The following is a 24,015-nucleotide window of genomic DNA, read 5'->3' on the forward strand; positions in this document are numbered from 1 at the left end:
CGCAAGAAACCCACCACAAAAAGGACGCTCCCATCTAATCAGATTCTGTTTGTTTGACTGAAGGTAAGCCTGGCGTCTCCACTCGTCTTCGTGGCTTCCGACATCGATTTCCGAGTGAGTGACGAAGACAATTTCAGCATCGACACGAGCGGAGTCCTTTACAACACGAGACCTCTCGACTACGAGCAAAACAAAGGCTATTATTTGCTAAAAATCAGCGCTGAGTATAAAGGTTAGTCTATGGTGGGGATCTCTCTCTCTCTCTCTCTCTCTCTCTCTCTCTCTCTCTCTCTCTCTCTCTCTCTCTCAGCGCTGAGCACATGGGTTGTCTATAATGGGGATCTCTCTCTCTCTCTCTCTCTCTCTCTCTCTCTCTCTCTCAGCGCTGAGTACGAAGGTGATTCTATAATGGGAATGATCTCTCTCTCTCTCTCTCTCTCTCTCTCTCTCTCTCTCTCTCTCTCTCTCTCTCTCAGCGCTGAGCATATGGGTTAGTCTATAATGGGGATCTCTCTCTCTCTCTCTCTCAATCTCTCTCTCTCTCTCTCTCTCTCTCTCTCTCTCTCTCTCTCCAGAAAGGCATACATGGACAAGGATGCTAGGGTTGGCCTCATTGGTATTATATATTTTAGTATAATGAACATATTGACACAATTAAAAGAAAATTTTTCGGGATCTTCGCGATGCGTGCATGAGAAATACGGTTTACAACAAATATTATTTTTCGTAAGAACAATTTTTCCTTTTGGGATGAACCAGTGTGAGTGAACTGCTGCATGGGCCACCAAAAAATTAGTATTAAACAGTCAAATAATGTAGACTGCATAGGAAAAGTATTGAAAGAATAAAAGTGAAATGAAAAAGCTTTGAAAAACATTAGTTATAAAGAGTCGTCTTCTTCTTCTACTTCTTCTTCTTCTTTGTCTTTAGCTCTGCCCGTTCCTATGTGGGGTCGCTGTTTCCTATCAGCTTTCTCCTTCTCCCTCTGCCCAGTGCATCCTGACTCCTTAATGGAACCTTTCTCCCGCATGTCGTCACTTGCTATTTTAGCCTTCCATCTGAACTTTGGTCTTCTTCCTCTTCTCCTTTCCTCCACCTCCGTGCTCTTATATAACCCTTATACACACGATGATCTTCTTAGCTATAAAGAGTCTTTTGCCTAGAAATTCGATAAAAGTTATGTTAAGATATTTCATGGTAATTTTTTAGAAGTTTCATTCATTCGATAATCTCTTACACTGTAATGTGAGCCTTGTTTACCAAATAAAGTTCATGTCCTTTATTTAGTTATTATTGATAATAGCTTCGGTGCAAGCTACGAAGAATTTGGCGAAGGTAACACTTAAGAGCGACCATCTTATCTTGCCCTCTGCTGAAAGAACATCTTTGCCCTTTTAAACTTGTCGCTATAAAAGAACACTTTTCCTAATTGAATTATTTTAAACTTAGTTGACGCATACTCCCAGTCACCGCAGTTTGTTGTCTACACAAATTCGTGAATTTGTCAACTTAGGATCAAGGCAAGACCGGTTTTATTCTCAGAAGGAAGCCTTCATCATTATACAACCCCGCAAGGGGGTAGTGCCGTCAGTGCACCTCACGCAGTGCGCTGCGGGCGTTACTTAAGGTTCTTTGGAGCGTCACTTTGGCCCATAGCTGCAACCCTTTTCAATCCCTTTACTGTACCTCCACTGATATTATCTTCCTTCCATCTCGCTATCCACCCTCTCTTAACAAATATTTCTAGTGCAACTGCGAGGTTTTCCTCCTGTTACACCTTTCAGACCTGCCTACTCTCGATCTCCCCTCCATCGCTAAATGACCTCTTAGGTCCCAGTGCTTGGCCTTTGGCCTAAACTCTATATTCAATCAATTCAATTCCATCTTACTTTCTACCCTCTCCTAACAGTTGTTCCAGAGTGCAGCTGCGAGGTTTTCCTCCTGTTACACCCTTCAACCTCTTTACTCTCAGTTTCCCTTTCAGCACTGAATGACCTCATAGGTCCCAATTTGGCCGTTGACCTAAATTTTTTATTCCAGTCATTATATCAAGACTGTGAGAGTAGATCTAGATCAAATTAATATTAGTAGATTTCTGTAGCTTTTTTGTTATTCTTAACGACAAGAAGGAAGATCATAATATCAACAATATTATCATACCCCTTGATGATTGTTGACTGTCATTTGGGCCATTTCATCTTATGGGTCATGGAGACTTATCAAGCTGAAATGACTTATAAGCACTTCAACAAATAATAATGTTTACTATGTTGCAACTATTTTTATTCCTTTTATATACAGTTCTTCAACTGAATTCATCTTTTTTTTTAATTAGTTCTGTTGCTATTTACCACTAAGCCGCTACAACCCATTACTACCCTAAAACAATTCCCCTGGTGTTTTAATAGTTTACTTACATTTTTATCTATTTGTGTGGTAATTTGTTAATAAATTTTTGCTTTCTAATAACTGATCTCTTCATTCTGTATTTCATATTATCTTTTGTAACTTCTTTCAAACGAACAGCATATTCTTTGGCAGCTTGAATTTCAATCCAATGGACCCGGTGGTGGGCTTGTTCCATATGAATAGAATTCATCTTCTTCTTCTAATAATAATAATAATAATAATAATCTTAATAATAATAATAATAATAATAATATTATTATTATTACATAATATATATATATATATATATATATATATATATATATATATATATATATATATATTATTATTATTATTATTATTATATATTATTATATATTATATATTATTATTATTATTATTATTATTATTATATATATATATACAATCACTCAAAAAAGGTTTATAACATACTTAAAACTTTTTGGATAATATAGCTATAATAGCGACATCTATATTTGTCATATTCTTTGTTCAGCGTTGATCAAAACAACTGAACACTTGGTGGGTCCGAGAAATTACGTTGCAGTTTCCCCTCAGCAAAATCTTGATCTGAGACTGTTCCAGAACCACCTTTTCGAGTTAAATAAAGGATGTTACTTCTAATACTGCAGATTGGACATCGGTGTTCTTATATTTTAAAGTCTTTTCAACTCCAACTCCATCACTATCCTTGTTTTATCTCTCTTCATATGTTCTAAGAACTTGTAGACATAGGCTCTTTGTTATATTAGTCTTATTAACATCAACAAATACGACTCTTTGTAAAGATTTGCTCTCTCATTATTATTAATTAAATTTCTGAATGAATAATCTTATGTATATTGTGAACTAGGGAAACTTAATATAAAATATACTGAACTAGACTAACATTTCACGTATATTTTTATAATACTAGAATATATAAGCCTCTCGCGCACTCTCACACACACACACACATACTGTATATATATCTCTATATATATATATATATATATATATATACATATATATATATATATATATAAAACATCATGTAATTTCCATTTTTTCATTGAACGTGCCCTTAGCCAAACTTATGAAGTTAACTCTCTATCTATAATGCCTCTTTCTGTATTTCTTATTATCCAAGTTTCTAAAGAATTAAAAGGCACTCAAAGTTCAACATATATTTAGTTAATCTAAATTGCCAGCAGTGAAGAGGAACACGCAATGTTCAGTGGGGAATGCAGTCAGCCTCTCGCAAAAGATGAACTTGGGAAGAAATCATCGGTTGGAAATGAATATAACGCAAACCTACCCTGAATGACTTTGAATTTGCTGATCAAAAGACATTGGCATCCAATATGATGAAACTAACCTCTTGGAATTCCTCACGATTGATGGTTTGAGGAATATGTTAGTACGACAATTATTTTAACTTTGACTTTCGAGGAATTTGCTGCTAAGACAGTTATCCGTTATGATCTTAAACTAGTGCAGAGAGGGGTGTCCTCACTTTTATATATTAATTATATATTGAGCATTTGATAGACTTCCTCCTAGTTGTTTTATTTTTTAGCATGAGAGAATTACTGAAGAGTAAAATAGGATACATTACATTTATGCAAAAATGCCATTTTCAAGCTGTAAATGAGAACTGAGAGAGAACAGCTTTAGTTTAAGAAACAGTCTAATTTGAGGTCTACGATATGTCGATGAAGGATTTGGAATTTTTTGAGATTGAGATGAAGGATGGTTGAATTGATATTTATATATAATTTCATTGATGATTATTCAAAATTATTTCATTAGTCCAACAACAACAATGAATTTTAAATATTGTTTCTTCTTTGACTTTTTGCCCAATCATCTTCAGTATATATTTTCAGATGTGATTTTATATATGTATTTTTATTTTGCTTATTTATATTTGTAATATTTTTAATAACCAAACTCGAATTAAATTAATTTATTTATTTATTTGTTTTGAGTTTCAAATTTTAATTTATTAATGAAAATTTCTGGAACATTGTTACAAAACAGTTTTGAGTGAGCCATAATCAATCAATCAATCAATATATATTCACTTCTTTCTATATAGTTTGAAGAGAAGAGTATTTAGATTAAACAGCTTCACAGGTCAAAACAACATGTCCTTAGGGTAATTGAATCGTTGGGGTTTTAACGCATCTGGTGTTTCCATCGTGGATTACTCCAGAAGTGCACCTCACGAGTCTGACACTGTTCTCTGTGCTAATTGGCTATCCTACTTTATGTGTCCTTCTCTCTCCCTCTCTCCTCAGCCTCTTCCATTTCTTTTACTGTGCCTCCGTTCACTTTTGCTCTCTTCCATCTAACAGAATCCCTTCTCTCACACACAGCTGCACAATTACCATTTTGCATCTTTCTTACTGTATCTCCTTCTATTCTCTTTCTTCCATCTTACTTTCACACCCTCTCACACAACAATCACATTCATAGTGCAACAAATGCACAGAAACACATAGGTCTTTTCCACCTGCCCTACACCCCCCTTGGAACCTTTCTTACTCTTTCAATTTCCCTTTCAGCTCTCCTGAATGGCCTCAAGGTCCCAGCAAAGGCCTTTGGCATAAATTCCCATATTCTGTTCTTGTAGCTAACTGAACGACACAAGGGTAAACAGCAGCTGGCTTTCCTTTTGCTAAATGCAGTTGACTGTCTTAAAGAACTTGTTAGGGCAAAGTCTGTCTTCCTTGTTGATATCACACTGAACGTCTTAGAAGAATTTATATTCAAAACAGACATTTTATATCTATGTAATGAGACTAACCTCCATAGAATAAAGGATTGAAGGGCTTTCGAGGAATTTTAGTACCAGTTACAGCTTTGAAAAACTTTTCGAGTCAATTTGCTTTAAGACAGCTGAATGACTTAAAAGGTCCCAGAGCTGTTAACACTTGTTAAATATTAATATTCTTGAGTTCCAGTTTGACAGACTTCCTCCTGTTTAAAAGTTTAAAGCCACCCGAATTCCCAGAAGCTGTAAAAAGGATAATTACTGTTGAAAAGCCATTTTCATGATGACAATGACCTTGAGAGGCTCCTTCAGAAACAGTCTAATTTGAAGGATATGGATATGTCTGAAGGATTTGGAATTAAGAGATGAGATTTTGGGAGGATTTATATATTTAGAGAGAAGGATTTTCAGTCCTTTGGTCAACAACAATGAATTTAGCAGTTGTTGTTTAATAATGATTTGCTTGCCTTGACTTGAATTATATATGAGCAGATGTGATTTTATATAAAAATTTTTATTTACTTATTATTATTTGTAGATATTTTTCATATGAAACTATTTAAATTAATTTATTTATTTATTTGTTTTTAGTTTCCTATTTTAATTTATTACGGCGTCAATTCCTGGATGTTGTGACATCAGTTTTAGCATACATAATCAATCAATCACGTCACTTCTTTCTCTCTTCTTGAGAGAGAAGAGTATTTGGTTAAACAGCTTCGTCTTCATGGAAAATGTCCGTAGGGTAATTTCTTCCCACAGTTCAGACAGGTCAGAAACGCGCAGGTCATCCGAGTTGGCAGGCGGGAGTTCGTGATGACGTCAGCTGCACCTTTACATGCAGTTTCCACCAGTCTCACCCAAGCCACCCTCGACTTTGCTGGTACACCTCGCATCAGTCCACGGGCATACTTTAGTGCTGACAGGTGCCAAACAACTGTTCAGTATACGGGTGCTATAATACAAGAACAAAAACATCAGGATCAGACATAATCTTGATTTTCCAAGGGCAAAGAACTTAGACAATGATGGACTTATTGCTGTTGTCGCACTGATAGCATAAACGCTGATAATGCAGTAGTATGCCTGGATTTTGTGATACTGATTTACAAAGATGACATGAAATCCAGGCTCTTTGGAATCGATAATCCTAAGCGAGAACGAACATTAAATATATGATGCAATATCCATCTCTCCTATGCCTCAAGGTATTAAACTATAAATAGTAGTATGTATTAGTGTGTGTGTGTGTGTGTGTGTGTGTTATGGCGTTGTTACAGTGTTTTGGAGGGAGGCGTCGTGATCTGAGGAATTGTTATGTATTTATAGCAATGTAATAACTTTTGTATGTTTTGTTGAACTGTTGAACTGATATTTATGCAAATGTGTCATTGCAAAGACTTTTTTGAAGGACTTTAATTTATGCAGTTTTGATCATTAAACTTAAATTTTTGTGAAAATCTACTGTACCTTTGTCCATGTACAAATTATGGTCAAATAACGATCCATCTGTTGGTCCATATCTATTTATCTATCTGTCTACAACAAACACTATAGGATGTGTGTGTGTGTGTTTTGTGTGTGTAAGTGTGTGTGTGAACAAACAGATATATATGAGGTGGACAGATGAAGTAAACAGAGGTGAACGGTACTGGTGGTCAAATGAATCATTTTATTTTCAACTTAAACAAACAGGGAAGTTTTTCAAATTGTCATATGTCAGTCTGCAGGCGGGAAAAAATGCTTTAAAAATATTGTATCTGAAATGTAAGATTTGCAGGAGTTCTTAATCTCTTTAATTCCATCTTACTTTCCATCCTAAGAAAGCGATTTAGTGCAACTGCGAGGTTTTCAACCTGTTACACCTTTTAAACCTATACCTGATTAATTACACTTTCAGCGCTGAATGACCTCACAGGTCCCAGCGCTTGGCCTTTGACTGTAAATTAAATATTTTCTGTTTCAAGGAAACGATGAGCAAAAAGGTAAAGGCAGCAGCTGGCTTTCTTTTTGCTAAATTCGTTGTACCACTAATTATAGAATTAGAGTAATTGTTAGAGGCACAAGTCTGTATTCCTTGCAAAATCACACTGAACGTCTTGATGACATTTCTAAGACAAAAAAATATGTTTTTTATATATCTTTCACATGAGCAGCACATACACAGCTATAAAAGAATGTGCAACTCATGTCTTTCTAAGACTTTCAGTTAAACACTTTCAGACCAATTTCACAATGATATATAATTTCACCAAGGGCTGAATGAACTCACATAGGTCCCAGCATCTCTTATCAAAAATTTATATTCCAGTTCCAGTTTAGCATCAAACTCTAACATAATTAAACCAGTAAAGCCACCCTTCTTGTTCCCCAGGGCTACACCATTATACACTGTTGAGGCCACAATGATGACAACGACCTAAAGCCTACATCCTTCAGGATGTCAGACCTTACTAAATGATATACAAGTCTTGGACCGTTTTCAAAACTTTACAAACAGGGAGGATTTGTGTTTACTCATGCAGTTATTTTCAGTCATTTGGTCATACTCAGATGGATACAGAGTAACATCGTTTAATGATAGGGAGCTGCCTTTTTCTGAAGGAGATGAATCTGTACTTGTCACTGTGTTTTATATAAAAATAAATATATACCTTATATATATATATATATATATATATATATATATATATATATATATATATATATATATATATATATATATAAATATGCCATATTATATATATATGGATATTATATGATATATATATATAACAAACAAATATATATATTTACACAAAACTGGTCACAACATGTCACATAACTACATACACACTCATTCTCTCTTTCTCAGATTATGAAAAAGAGCAAGAAGCCCAAAATTATACTTAATTTCTTCCCATCAGTTCACGATCGACCATGAAACGGGAGTCATCCGAGTTGGCAGGATGTCATCTTCGGTCATCAAGGGTCCTAGTTTCCAGTGGGCTGTTTCGACTTTGCTCCAAACACGTCACGACAGCCCCTGGTAACCAGTTTACCTGACAGGTGAGGTGTCTGTCTGTCTTAACACTCTGTCTGATTTAATGTCTCTCTTCAAATGGAAAAATCATAAAAACATTATTTTACAAGATGGTACACAGATCGCTGTCTCTAAACTTTTGTTTTTTCCTTTTTAAAATGAGGATCCTTTTTGTCAAATTGTGAATCTGCTCAAAACATGATTTCCACATGATATGATAAACAGTTATTATATTATTTATATATGTATGGATGTTTGTGCGTATGTATAATGAATGTATAATGTATGTATGTATATATATATATATATATGTATGTATATATATATGTATGTATATATATATATATATATGTATATATATATATATATATATATATATATATATATATATATATATATATATATATATATATATATATATATATATATATATATATATATATATATATATATATATATATATATATATATATATATATATATATATATATATATATATATATATATAATGTTAGTCTGTTTTATGTACGTTAAGTATTCGTAGAGTTTCAACCTAATATCAATAACTCCTTCCCCTTCCCTCCGTAGCGACCAGTCCTTCTTATGGTGAGTTTAATCATGATAATCTTATTTCATTCTGATGACCAAATTCTGCATAATTCCCTTTTGTATAGAAATATCAGCTTCCAGTATTTTAAAAATAGTAATAGTAAACCTTTCAATAAAATATTGCCAATAAATGAATAGTTGATAGGTCTTAATAATAATAATAATAATAATAATAATAATAATAATAATAATAATAATAATAATAATAATAATAATAATAATAATATTCGCAGCACGTCTTGTGTTGGAACCTGAAGGTAAGAAAATCGTTTATTTTGTTTTTTTGTCTAGTTTTAGTTTTTCGGTAAAATATTTTGTACATAAAACAGAATTTGGAATGCTAAGTATTGTTTAAGCTAATTTGTATTTTGTAAAATTATCATTGCAGTTATGAGTGTTTATGCTGAGTATTATTTAAGCATTGAAGAATGTTTAGTAAATGAACAGGAATTACTTCAGAGGTCTTGTGTGAAATTAGAATATAAAACTCCCACCCGCTAGAACCCAAACTGAGTGTTTCCACTCATGACGTAACGAAATAAAATATGTAGAAAATAAAATTTTATTATATTTTGTTCCCAACAATATTTTAGTTATTTTCCGTTATTTTATTCCCAGGTCTTATTTTTGTTTAATTATCATTTCCAATTTTATTTTACTTTTTTATTGCATTTTATTCCAAGTTTTGTCTACTTTATTTTTATTTTATTTTATTGTCTGTTTCATTTTGTTTATTCTATTTTATTTTATTAGAATTTTTATTTTACTAATTTTAGTGTATTTTATTCCAAGTGTTATTTTAAATATTGTATTTGTATTGTATTGCCAATTTTATTTTATTCTTTTTTATTTTATTCGATATTTACTTAATTTTATTGTATTTTTTTTTCAATTTCATTTTATTCTATTTCATTCCAATTTTTATTTTATTTTATTTCATTTCAAATTTAATTTTATTTTTTTTGTTAAATTTATTTTGTTTAATTTATTTAATTTTCCCTAATTTTATTTTGTTTATTTTATTGTATTCCTAATGTTCTTTTTTTATTTATTTTATTCCATTTATTATTTTATTTATTTTATTCCCAATTTCATTTCATTTATTTTATTTTATTCTATTTCCAAATTATTTTATTGTATTTTATTCCCATTTTATTTTATTTTATTGTATTTTATTCCCAGTGTTATTTTATGCATTTTATTTTACTTTATTCAGAATTTCATTTTGTTTATTTGTTTGATTTCAATCCCAATTTTATTTTACTAATTTTATTCTGTTCTACTCCCAATTTTATTTTATTCTACTTTCTTCCTAATCTTATTCTATTTATTTTATTCCTAATTTAATTTTATTTATTTTGTTTATTTTATTTTATTTTTTCAAAATTTATTTTGTTTATTTTATTTTATTCCCAATGTTGTTTTATTTTTTTATTTTATTCCCAGAGTTATTTATTTATTTTATTCCCAATTTTATTTATTTTATTTTATTGATTTTATTTTCCAATTTTATTTTACTTATTTAATTTTATTTTATTGCCAGTTTTAATTATTTTTTTCATTTTATAACAATTTTATTTTATTTTTTATTTTATTCTCTTTTATTATTTTATTTTTTTGATTTTATTTCCAATTTTATTTTTTTATTCTCTTTTTCATTTTATTTTACTTTATTTTATTTATTTTATTCCAATTTCATATTTTATTTTTATTTTTATTCCCTATTTTATTTGATCTATTTTTTATTTTATTTCCAAGTGTATTTTACATATTTTATTTTACTTTATTCAGAATTTTATTTTGTTTATTTATTTGATTTCATTTTTTATTTTATCAATTTTAATTTATTCTACCAAATTTTCTTTTATTCTGCGTTTTTCCTAATTTTATTCCATTTATTTTTCCTAATTTTATTTATTTGGTTTATTTTATTTGATTTTTCCCAATTTATTTTGTTTATTTTACATTATTTCTTGTTTTATTTATTTATTTTATCCCCAGAGTTAAACAAACAAAAACTTCTTTCAGTTTTCTTCTGAAGATGGAAAGAGAAAATCATTATTTATTTTATACTGGTAAATTTTACATTTTATTTATTTGGTATTATTTTAACTGTTTTTTTTCATTTTGGTTCAAGGCCCAAATCTTGAACCAGCCTGACTACCTTTCTCTGAATCACAGTTTTGAAAGTATTTATTTTATATTTACCAGTTAACAAGTTATACACAAGAACCCTATTTATTTTCCATTCCCAGAATTTTTATTTATTTTATTCGCAATTTTATTTATTTTTTATTTGAGCATTTTATTTTACTTATTTTATTTTATTGCCAATTTATTTTTTATATTAATTTCCAATTTTATTTTATTTTATTTTATTTCATTCCCTGTTTTATTTTCTTTGTTTTATTTTATTCCCAATTTTGTTTTAATTATTTACTTCATTCCCAATTTTATTTTATTTTAATTTTTTATGTTATTTATTATATTCCCAATTTCATATCGTTTTATTAATTTAATTTTTATTCCCTATTTCATTTGATTTTTTTGTTATGACCAATTTTGTTGTATTTCATTCACAATTTTATTTAATTTATTTTATTCCCAATTTTATTTTATTTTTTATGTTATTTATTTTCTTCCCAAATCTATTTTTGATTTTATATTATTTCCAACTTTATTTACTTTATTGTATTTAATTCCCAATTTTATTTTATTTATTTTTTATTTTATTCTCAGTTTTATTCTATTTCCTTTATTTTATTCTCAGTTATTTTATTTTATATACTTTATTCAATTTCCAATTTTATTTTACTTATTGTTCTACTGTATTCCATTCCCAATTTCATTTCATTTCGTTTTATTTCCATTCGAAACGAGTAATGAATAACTGGATGCAGCAGACATGCCTGACTTCCCTCATTGCAGAAGAGAATTCCCACAAGCCCTTCTTCCCCGAGTGCGCAGCTTATGACGGCATTCACATCAAGGAGAACGTGACTGAAGGAACTCCAGTGCTTGTGGTGGGTAAATGTTTTTTTTTTTGGGAGGGGGTTAAGGGGAGGGGTTGTTTGGTTTGGTGTTGGGATAGAAGGAGAGAATGGTTAAAAAAAATAAGAAGACAGAGGTGTGGTTCAGTTGGGATATTGTGAGTGACTGCAATGTTACTATTATTATTATTATTATTGGTGAAGAAATCCGCAATGGTGTAAATGCGAATATATGATAGAAATATTTATACAAAAAGTATTGTATATATATTTCTAATATAGTCTTAGATTTACACTGTTGTGAATTTCTTCACCATTTTAGTGGCTCATTATTATTATTATTATTATTATTATTATTATTATTATTATTATTATTATTATTATTATTATTATTATTATTCAGATCATGAACACTATTCAATATGAAGGAGACTTTAGGTTTTTTAAACGAGGAAAGGTAAATCTGAATAAGACGTTATTCATGAGAGAGAGAGAGAGAGAGAGAGAGAGAGAGAGAGAGAGAGAGAGAGAGAGAGAGAGAGAGAGAGAGAGAGAGACTTTAGGTAAATATGTTCAAAACAGGGAAGAAATAAAAAGGAAAATTAGACAAATTATAATGTTTCATATCAATGGTGACAGACATGATTCTCGGAGAGAGAGAGAGAGAGAGAGAGAGAGAGAGAGAGAGAGAGAGAGAGAGAGAGAGAGAGAGAGAGCAGTCACTTAAAATGGATGTGAAATCTGACCCGACTACAAGCGTCACTTTCCGTAGAAGATCTGAAATATGTGTCTGTATAAGATGCCAACGCCTTTTGCAAAGGTATTCAAGCACGTTGTTTTTACTAGGCGAAATTCTACTTTAAACCATTATCACATTTTGAATTTAAAACTATTTTCCTATGTTTTATATGAAAAATTTAGTTTTAAAAAATTATCACATTTTTTACTTTAAAATATTTTCCTATGTTTTACTCTGTTCTCTGAACGTTTCTGACGTTCGTCATTCTTGCTGTAGAATTTTACGGTGATACTCACACCACTCCCATGAGCGCCCGTTCAGTGTCAGCCTCACTGGAATGAACTGTAAAACATTAACAAATTATAGCAAATATTTCGTTGTCAGCATTACTATAATGATTAAGATAGTTTTACCAGACCACTGAACTGATTATCAGCTCTCACAGGGGTCTGGGCCGAAGGTTTTGTTATTATTTATATTTTTTCTTAATATTTTGTCAATCAAATGACAATTTTTCAAAAACTTTGTAATTGGATTAATTGCAAATGTTAAAGTTCCTGATAAAATTTCACTGATCGATTTATTTTCAAAATTTGATGTTCTCTGCTGTTTATACTTTGGATGCTCACACAATAAATGTTTAATTTATTATTATTATTATTATTATTATTATTATTATTATTATTATTATTATTATTATTATTATTATTATTATTATTATTAAGAAGAAGAAGAAGAAGAGGAAGATGAACCCTATTCATATTGAACAAGCCCACCACAGGGCCACTGACTTGAAATTCAAGCATCAAAGAGTATGGTGTTCATAAGGAAGAAGTAAGAGGAGGTAAAGGGAAATACAGAAAGAGGAGATCTCACTTATCAAAAAAGAAAAATTAATTTAATGAATTAATAAATAGAATGAATGTATTAAAATCCAAGGAGAATGATATCAGCGTAGTGAAGTGTTACATCTCCGCTGGAACTTTTGAAGTTCCAGTTGCACGAGATCCTCCGGGAGGCTGTTCCACAGTCCAATGGTGTGAGGAATAAAGAACCTCTTTAATTGACAGTTGTTATCATTACTTTAAATCGGCATAGATTTGAACACGATCTTCGAACTAATCATGTTAAGACGACTTAAGATCATAGCATGAAAACTTTAATGTCAAATAACAGTTTAACGTAAAATAATATATTTTTTTATCTTGGATCCTCGAAGGTGTTGGCAACAGACAAAGATCGAGGCGACAACGGAATCGTATCCTATTTCCTTCTGAATGATTTTGGCAAGTTTACCATTCACTCTTCCAATCTACACGGCCAGATATCTACCACTATGGTAAGCGAATTACTTATGTTAGATACTTTTATATTTTGACTTATATATATTCCTTTTCATCCACGCGTGCTAGGTGTACATACAAGAATATAGAAGTTACATCTGCAACCAAAAAATAAATAATGAAAATGTTACAAAATGAATATTAAAGTCCGAAAGAAATTCTCAACATAATATATATATATATATATATATATATATATATATATATATATATATATATATATATATATATATATATATATATATATATATATATATATATATTATTCTAATTTGCTTATTTTCTTTTCAACCACACGTGCCTGGTATACACACAAGAATAGCAGAAGTTACAAAAGCAACAACAAAAAATAAAGACAGAAAATGGCACCAAATAAATATTAAAGTCAAAGGAAAATTCTCAAGGAAATTGTTTCTTTGGATGGTGACGGAGCCTAATGTTAAAAAGTTCATCGAATACAGGAAACATTCAAACATTTAGTTTTGTTTCCATGATCTCATTTGAGATTGGAAAAGCTTTTAGGTAATCTTAATATTAGATGAGAAAAATATCTGAATTTATTCAGATAATTTTTATTTTCACTATATTACCTGGAGATGAGAAGGCCTTTCAAGTAATCTTAATATTATATGAGAAAAAATATTTTTACATCAGTTTTTTCATGATCTTATCATTTTGGAAATAGGACATCTTTCAGGTACCTAGCTGCAACCCCTTTCTTTCCTTTTTACTGTACTTCCTTTCATATTCTCTTTCTTCCATCCTACTTTCCACCCTCTCCTGACAATTTCCCTTTTAGCGCTGAATGGCCTCATAGGTCCCAGCGCTTGGCCTTTGGCCTAAATCTTATATTCCATTGCATTCCATGAAATTAAATGTGAAATGTTTGCATATTTCTCTACCTTCAACTTTCTTACTTTCTTCTTGCGTGTTCCCTCCAGCGCCTTGACCGAGACGGCGAGGACAAGGAGTTTTATCTGACGGTGGTGGCTCGTGACGGCGGCTTCGAGAGGCACCAGGACTCCTGTTCCTTCAAGGTCGTCGTCGATGACATCAACGATAACCCTCCGCTCTTCGATCGTCAGGTATTGCTCAAATCAGGTTTTTGTTTTTCCTTCAGGTGCCAACGTGGTTTAGCTGCGTTAGTTCAAATTATGTTTTTTTCCTTCAGGTATAAATGTGGGGTTGGCTGTGTTATGTTCAAATTATATGGTTTTTTCCTTCAAGTATCATTCCGGTTTTAGCTGTGCCATGTCCATATTTTATGATTTTTTTCCCTCGGGTATCAATCTGGTTTAGGTGTGGTATTTCCAAATGGCTTTTTCCTTTCAGGTACCAATCTGGTTTTAAGTGTTTTGGCTTTTTTGTTTACTCACAATGATGTAAAAACTGACTCTGAGTTGAGTCTTCTCTTTCCCAAGCACAGATGTACGAGGAGACGATAAGCACAGACCACATTGCTGGCATCCCCGTGCTGAGGGTGACGGCGTCCGATAGGGACTCTGGAAGCAACGCCGAAATTTCCTTCTCCTTGCAAGGAAACCCAGACGACATGAAATACTTCGCCATTGACACCGATGCTGGAATCATCACTCTCACCAGCCCTCTAGAGAAGAGTATGGTAAGCCAAATATTCTGTTAGTGTTTTCTTTTCTTCTTCTTCTTCTTCTTCTTCTTCTTCTTCTTCTTCTTCTTCTTCTTCTTCTTCTTCTTCTTCTTCTTACTGACTAATTGCTACTGGGGAATTTTACTTCTTTGTTCCATTTTCTTTCCATCTTCACTTTTTGGTAAGTAGATGGGGTAGAGATTCTTGGGTGATTTGGTCCTGAAGAGAGAATGCAGAGAATATGTTCTGTCAGTGATTTCTTGTTTTTCTTCTTGATCTTCTTTCTGAGGAATGTGCTGCTGAAGAATTTTACTTTCTTGTTCCATTTTCCTCCCATCGTTATTGTTTGGTAAGTAGATGGGTTAGAGATTCTTGAGGTGGTCTGGTCATGTGGAGAGAATGCAAGAGGATATGATCTGTCAGTGTTTTCTTCTTCTTGATCTTCTTTCTGAGCAATGTGCTCATTGAAAATTTGACTTTCATAGTCGTCTGTTAAGAAGATGGGATAGAGATTCTTTAGGTGCTCTGGTCATATGGAGAGAATGTAGGATATTAGGTTGGTGACAGAGATAGTGAAAAAATAGGTACTTTTGAGAGATCTACATTCTGCGTACAGGCCTTCTGTGGAAGCTTCTTTCTTCTTGTTCATGAGCACCATATTCTTTGGAAACTTGTATTTCAAGTCAATGACCCCTGTGGACTTGTTCCTTAGGAGTAGGCTTCATCTTCTGAATAATAATAATAATAATAATAATAATAATAATAATAATAATAATAATAATAATAATAATAATAATGGCGAAGTGTCTGATTCAGTAGAAAAAAAAAGAACACATACAGCTATGAGTTTTCTGCTGTTTATTTATTACTATCTTAGATTTGGATATGTAAGTTTCTTTTCTCATTACTTGTATAGATAACTCCAGCTACTTATATATATCAATATTTTGTTATCACTACGTAATTTTCAACCACTCGTTTCTAAAAATACTGCTATCACGCTTTCTCTTCTTAACACTATTATTGCAAAGTTGATAATGCGGATGTTAATGTGGATTTTATTTCTTCTCTGAAGGATATAATTTATGTTCTTCCAAATCTGCAAAACTTTTCTTTCATGTGCAACACTCAATCAGTATTCATGCACCATTTATCCATAGCATCCAAGTACCATATTTGTCTTACTGTTCCTCCAGGGCAACAGACGAATGTTCGAGATGCGAGCTCGCGCTTCTGACAAAGGTTCTCCAGCGCTGTGGTCCACAGCTGAGGTCCGCATCCAGGTGGTTTCATCAGACGATCTGCCGCCTACGATTGTCAGACAGGTTCCGCGTTTCCCTGAGGTCTGGGAAAACACCACAGAAAATACGGATGTTCTGACGTTGTGTGCAAGGTAAGCTTTTGTCCTTGGTAGAGAGAGAGAGAGAGAGAGAGAGAGAGAGAGAGAGAGAGAGAGAGAGAGAGAGAGAGAGAGAATCGTGGTGTTTATGTACTCGAATTCAAAGTGTTCCAAATTCGTGTGTGAATATTGAAGATTATTACCTCACTTTTTGGTTTTTCTAGCCTTTTCATTCATGTACTCCCGATATGTAAAGATCTGAAAAGCAATATTCACTATATTTTCGACCACTATACATGTACTCCAGATGCGTCAGGGTATAAAGCGCAAGATTCAAAATATTTTAGGAATCCGTACATGTACTCCCGATGTGTCAAGATATAAAATGCAACATTCATTGTGTTTTCGAATACCATACTTGTACTCCCAAACATGTACATGTAGTCTTGCGCACGCCTAACCCGTATGACAGGATAAACAAATAAACGCAGTAGCAAGCTCATTATGCCTTTTCATGTGTGCTTCTTTCGCTGTTAAATTGTCACTCCGTTCAACATGGCAAAGGACTCTAAATTACAGCATAATGCGGTGTCGGCAAATTTGCTCACAATGGAGACATAGCTGATGCCATGTCCGTGTATATATTACTTTCATTTGCCTGTTTCGTGTTTTTGAGGATACTTCGGCGATCCTTTTTTCTGTTTTCATGCGTGTATGTTCTTCAGTTTTGGCATACAGATATTTGTTTAAGTTTTACGCTTCTTGTATGTATAAGTATCCACACAAACGAAGTGAAAAATTGAAACAAATAAACTACATTACAGAACTGAAATTCATTTACATTACATGACCTCGATTTGCTCAACAAATCTATCTACTTTCGCCATTCCTGTGCTTCACTGCGTGCCACTGTATTGCATGTCCCTGTTATATTTAGTATTTACTACAACAAATATTTCATCCGTTTTTGCTCTTCTGCCAACTGTTCTTGATACGTGTCACTCTTGTCGAGACTCTGCGCATCATATTTTTCCTCTGGAAAATGTTGTCGGTCAGTGAGAGCTTTCACAACTGGGAGTGAACTGATTCTTGTCTCCAGAACAGAGATCAGATTCTCCAGAAGCTGAAATGTGTCTGGGAAACACTGTCAGAAACACTGGAGAACAGAATTTTCTCTCTCTCTTATTGTCTCTCTACACTCTCTCTCTCTCTCTCTCTCTCTCTCTCTCTCTGTTTCATTATATTTATCGACATTGTCGTTCAGTTATTGGTTGCTACACACTCTCTCTCTCTCTCTCTCTCTCTCTCTCTCTCTCTCTCTCTCTCTCTCTCTCTCTCTCTCAGTATTTTTATTGACATTTTTCTCTCTCATTTTTCTTTAGCTATCTCTCTCTCTGCAGCTCTCTCTCTCTCTCTCTCTCTCTCTCTCTCTCTCTCTCTCTGTATATGTATATTCTCTTGGATATCTGAAATGTAAGTAAGTGTATTCTGACGTGTTTTTGTATGAAGTCACTGCAGATGATCATTTTCAAAATTTTCACTTTCGATGTTGAATAATGTAGAAGTGCATATACTGTATACTGAAGATAAAAAGAGGCTTCAAATCAATGAATTAGAGACTATCACGGCAGTTGAAAAAGCTTTATAACTTCGAATGAAATGTAATACAAAAACTTAGGCCAAATCCCAGACTCTGGGACCCATGAGGTCATTCAGCGCTGATAGGGAAGCTGAAACTAAAATGGTTTGAAAGTGTAATAGAGCAAAACTCTCAGTTGCACTATGAAACAATTGTTAGGAGAAGGTAGAAGTAATATGGTAAAAGAGAATATGAATGGAGGCACAGAAAAATGAATGAAAGAGGTTGCAGCTGGAGGTCGAAGGGAAAATACAAATAACAGTAGGTAATGCGTGCTCGCACTGACATCACTTTCTCCTATGGGGAGCTTTATAGCTTTAATAGTAAGATTGAGATTAAGGGATTAGCAATATGATGATGTGGATGTTACTGTACAGAAAGTATTTCCTTTTCCTTAGCGTGTGAATCGTTACTCGTCTCAGGTACTCATTTTTTATTTTTATAAAACAGAATCAAAATGTCGATCAACTACTTGACCTTATTTGACCTTGAGGAAACGTCGACGAATTAACATAATTTTTTAATGAATTTCCTATTGGAATGTTGTGCTCGCAGTCGGAATGATTAGATATTTTACTCTGGAGGTTGTTTTTAGACTCATAGCGAACAAAATTCATAAAAAAAATTTATTACGTCATTTTACAAATAATTTCCTATTGGAATGTTGTATTCGCGGTTGGAAACATTTGATATTTTACTCTGAGTTTTTTTATTCTGGATTCATAGCGAACAAAATTCATGAAAATTTTAGTGGACCAAAAATGTAAAACAAAAAATGTAAACCCGTTAACTTAAGTGAACCTTCATTTCCTTTTAATTTGCTTTTACGGCCTATTCTTGACTCTGAATAATTTCTTTTGGGTTCATAACGAACAAAGTTCGTACAAATTTTAGTGGACAAAAATGTAACCAGAGTTGAAAAAATCTGTATCTTCATTTAATTCGCTTTTACTGCTTAGTCATATTGAAATTCCATCTGGATCCAAGGGCGAAGATCAGTTGAGATAGCAAACATAATTTTTTTTACACTTTTTCGTTTTGTTAATGCAACTCTCATTTTATTTACATTTGATTTACAGTGAAGACAGTTTTATGTAATATTGAAGACTTGATTAACATTTATATATGACATATGTTCTGCCGGCATTACTGAAGACTCAGAAACTTTAACAGCAAAGGTCAAGGTCAAAATTCTTTATCCTAGTGAAAAGGGTTATGACACACATTTCAGTTTTACATTAGATTCGTTCTTGCTCATTCTAGGGAAGCATAAGTCCCTTCATATATTTATAACTGTTTGCACATAATATTGGGCAATATTAATTTTTGAAGTACTTGCATCCTGTGTACAGGTAGAATATTGCATTATGATAGCTCTGATATCAGTAAAAACAAAATTATAGTAAAACATATCGACTCTTTGCAACAGAAATGTGGTAAAATCGATAGCGTGTAATGCCAAGCCATAAAAGGAATGTTATTCTTGAAAACATTCGTTTTTTATTCATTAGATTAATAAACTTTCAGGTCGATAAAATGATAAATTGGCTAAATCGGATAAAAACATGTGAACAGACCTTACGACCAGAGAACAAATTTCACAACTTGAAAGCGATGTAGAAGCAGTGTGGTCTCAAGCCTTAGCAAATCGAGGAATCTTCGCTGACGTTTGAACTTAGAGCGTTGTGGCTGGGAAATTGGGCTTTGTAATATAGGCATAAGTCTATGTAAAAGCAGTGTCGGAAATTTAAATGCCATGTTACCCATCTGAAATAAAATGTAAACTTTTATTGAAAATTAAGTGTTTAAAAAAATGTTTTATACGAACAGTACAGTATATGCTCTCTCTCTCTCTCTCTCTCTCTCTCTCTTAAAATTAAATGTTACATATGTTGCTGTGATTGATTTATTTTCGGTCAAAGTTGGCCTAATCTTAATCCTTTCATAAACCCTGTCTTAATTTCTGTAATCCAGGATTTTTTTTTAAGGACGACAGAAAATTTTCAGGTAACAAGTTTTGAACAACAGCAAGGTTTCATATTTTAATTTTTTTTTTTTTTTTTCACTTAGATCTAACATAGCAGACAGCTCTCTCGTTTACTTCACCCTACTGAATGGCAACACTCCAGACACCAATTCCGATGGTACATTCGCTGTCAGGTGAGTCATAATCGATCAATTGGTTTGAATGTTCGCATTGGTTATTTATTGAGCTGTTAATAAGTATGAATGAATGGTTTCAAGTTTGACTGATCATGGAAAGTGTGCGTTTGTGTTTGTGTTTGTGCGTGTATAACTTGGGACCTAGTAGATTCGTTTAATTTATTGGGTCCCCTAAATTATACATATAGATAGACTGAGCACCAACCGTTGTTACTGCTTGTAACCTCATAGGAATTCGAGAGCGAGCATCGCTGTAGTTACTGGAATGACTGAACCCGGAGGGAATCTAAAACATTAAGAAACAAGCCATTGTAGAAAACGAGGTTTATACAACAAGAAGACGCCTTCAAGAAATTAAGATACCCAGACTGAGTTTTCATTTTAACTACTCATTTACTTTTTGTTTCACGTTTTGTATCTTTTGTTAAAACTTAGTATTTACTGTTTAGAGTGCAGCTGAAGAGGTCCTTAGTGAAGGCCGAAAGCAGCTGTTTTTAAATTTATTCACATAAAGTTGGTGGCATTTTCCTTAAACAATCATGACAACGTCTAGGCCCGTCTGCACTAACAGTGGCCACGTGGCTATGGTACTGGAGCACTCGACGCACCTCAGCAGTTTCGAGGGATGGCGGTGAAGCATGGCAGAGATCACTGGTCCACCGACCACCAGTTTGCCCGTTCACACTGTGCTCTCTCCCCTGCGTTCTCTCTCTCATTTCTGCTACCTTTATTTTCGTTTGCTGGTGTGTGATACAATGTACTGTTGCATTACAGTACAGCTGTCATTAAGTGACTTGTGTAATGTTTTGTGTTAATAAAACATGAAAATATTATGATGTTAATGTGTTATATATATATATATATATATATATATATATATATATATATATATATATATATATATATATATATATATATATATATATATATATATATATAAAGGGTTAATAAAACATGACATTTTCGAACGTAAATGTTTTCTCCTAATTAAAGCGGCATCATTATAAATATAGTAGGGAAAAGGATGTTGCAAGTTAACATTAATATTTAAAACTGAACATCTTTAACCAATTCCGGTATACACTCACCGTTTCTGGAGTATCGAGAGATGGTGATGTGCTCTCTCTCTCTCTCTCTCTCTCTCTCTCTCTCTCTCTCTCTCTCGCTGAGAAATTTATAGCATTTGAAGCACCGTAACTTGGGTTCATATAATGTCATCAGCGCCAGCGCCTGACTTCTTGGATGTCGCTCTCATCTTCAATTCCTTACTGTATTGGCTACACAAGGTGTTCAGTTTTTTCTTGGCTGTTTTAAGGGATGTTCCTTATATTTCTCAGTTAAGTGTAATGTCAGGTTTCTTGTCCATTCAAAGGGTATATCGCTAACACTGGGCACAGCTGAAGCAGTGACGTCCATCATTCACTGTGATTGGTCAGGTATTGGCGCGTAGTTGTGCCAGATGACATGGGCCATTGTCAACCCTGTGGAATAATACGGTACATCGTTTTTGCGTATCAGATACTTTCCAGGGATTTGCAGACGGTATGCCCCATAACTATCAACATTCTATTAATTTCTCCCTGTACAAGCCATTCACCGCAACGTCTGGCATAGAGATGAACTGTCTGGTTCAACGCAGGTGTTTCTGTGCATCTGGTAATACTGCTGGGTATGTCGGACACAGGTGCCCACCCTCGAATATATAGCTCGCTCATGAACTGCCGCGGTCAGGGTGGTGCTTCTTCAGCCGTTCACGTCTACACTATCATTTTCCACGTACTCGCTTTCACCATACTCCAAAACCACAGGTGCCCACCGATAGTGTCGACGGGCCTTAAGACTGTATTCTTTTACGGGAATCGAGTCTTCATAAAGCTTAAAAGATTCTCAGTGTACTCATAGCAACATATCACGATTTATACTCAAGAAAATGGGGTTTATTTATTCTCAATTTTGTGGTTATTTTAGTTGTTTTTAAACATGTTTTTAAGAAAAAAAGTACAATAAATAAAAGCCATTATGAGCTCAAATATATGCGGTTGTGAAACGGTCCAGTATATTTTTAGTTTGACAGAAAGAGAAAGCCATCTATTTCTTTAAATATTGTGGAACGGAAAAAGTTGTTAATAAAATACAATAAATCAAGTCCATTATGAGTTCATATATGTGTGGTTGTGAAATGGCCCGGTATATTTTTCGTTATGTGAAAGGATGGCAAAAGTCAACTGTTTCTGTAAATATTGTGGAATAGATAAAGTTAAAATGGGAATGAAAGTGGAGACCTAGAAAACTTGAAAGGAAAATGACATGCGCATTGAACTTCTGTACAGATATGAATTCAAGTTGATATTTTTGCTTGCACTTCCAAAGAAGGACATTGTAATTTACGATTATTATGTTGTGTGGTCCAAAGAAATTGTAATATTGGCTTGACAGCTTTCGAAAGTGGTAGATTATCAACATTCCCACGCAAATAAATTCACAGTAGGTGACGCCCGTTTTAATAGCCATAAATCAGTCAATCAATCTGTGTTAAGAAAGAATGGTTGCCAACAGACGCCATGGAGACTCCGAGGTATGCCACGACAGCACGGGTGTGACGGTGTTCGTAGCCTCCAGGAATCTAGATTATGAAATGATCCAGGAATATTCCCTCACCATTCAGATCGTGGTGAGTACTCTACTTTCTGTTTTTCTGTGATTTAAGAATGGATGTCTTCTTTTTCTCTATGCTGTATTTTGTTTCAATTTCTAATAACATAATTGTTGTTTTGCAGTGAATGCCATGTGGACTCAGTGAAATTTAGATATTACGTCCTCTCTCTCTCTCATTATATATATATATATATATATATATATATATATATATATATATATATATATATATATATATATATATATATATATATATATATATGTTTTACAGGACATGATCAACACTTTTTTGAAAGTGTACGTAGCGTAGTCTTTAAAAATCTTCTTCAGGAAAAAGACGTGAAAAGGTTCAACCCATGATCCCACTCGCATTTTTTCCCCCCTCTCTCTCTCTCTCTCTCTCTCTCTCTCCGCCCGAATCCCTCTCTCTCATCATCGACAACCTTCACACAGTTCTTGACTCCCTGAAGGGCCATATCGCCTCGCAGACAGAATGCATCTCCAGTAGCTGCGAAACCCATCGGTCCTCTGCAGTGTTTGAACCGACCATATGGCGTAATAAAGGTAGTCAAATGTTGATCCTCTTCGGCCAGTTCCATTTGCCAGTACCCACAGAGGGCATCAGCTGTCGTTAAGAACCTAGCCTTCAAATCCACACTACGAATGGCGGTGAAGGGTGTGGGCGAAGGGTGGGCTGGGCAGGAAACTTGGCTGTTCAGCTTGGAGAGGTCGACAGTGATGCG

The 24,015-nt window shown here is 33.3% G+C and overlaps 1 protein-coding gene across 1 annotated transcript in view; it reads left to right on the plus strand.

Annotated features, from left to right (window-relative positions):
- LOC136850353 (DE-cadherin-like) overlaps window positions 1–24,015 on the plus strand; it is a 154,595-nt gene that overhangs the window by 76,532 nt on the left and 54,048 nt on the right. The window contains exons 3-10 of the mRNA XM_067123973.1: window positions 64–232; window positions 11,727–11,821; window positions 13,747–13,866; window positions 14,812–14,955; window positions 15,297–15,491; window positions 16,673–16,869; window positions 20,525–20,614; window positions 23,174–23,288. Coding sequence (XP_066980074.1) covers window positions 64–232; window positions 11,727–11,821; window positions 13,747–13,866; window positions 14,812–14,955; window positions 15,297–15,491; window positions 16,673–16,869; window positions 20,525–20,614; window positions 23,174–23,288 — 1,125 coding nt within the window. The remainder of the gene's footprint in view (window positions 1–63; window positions 233–11,726; window positions 11,822–13,746; window positions 13,867–14,811; window positions 14,956–15,296; window positions 15,492–16,672; window positions 16,870–20,524; window positions 20,615–23,173; window positions 23,289–24,015) is intronic.

This window comes from Macrobrachium rosenbergii, chromosome 22 (assembly GCF_040412425.1).
Source record: "Macrobrachium rosenbergii isolate ZJJX-2024 chromosome 22, ASM4041242v1, whole genome shotgun sequence".
Taxonomy (NCBI): domain Eukaryota; kingdom Metazoa; phylum Arthropoda; class Malacostraca; order Decapoda; family Palaemonidae; genus Macrobrachium; species Macrobrachium rosenbergii.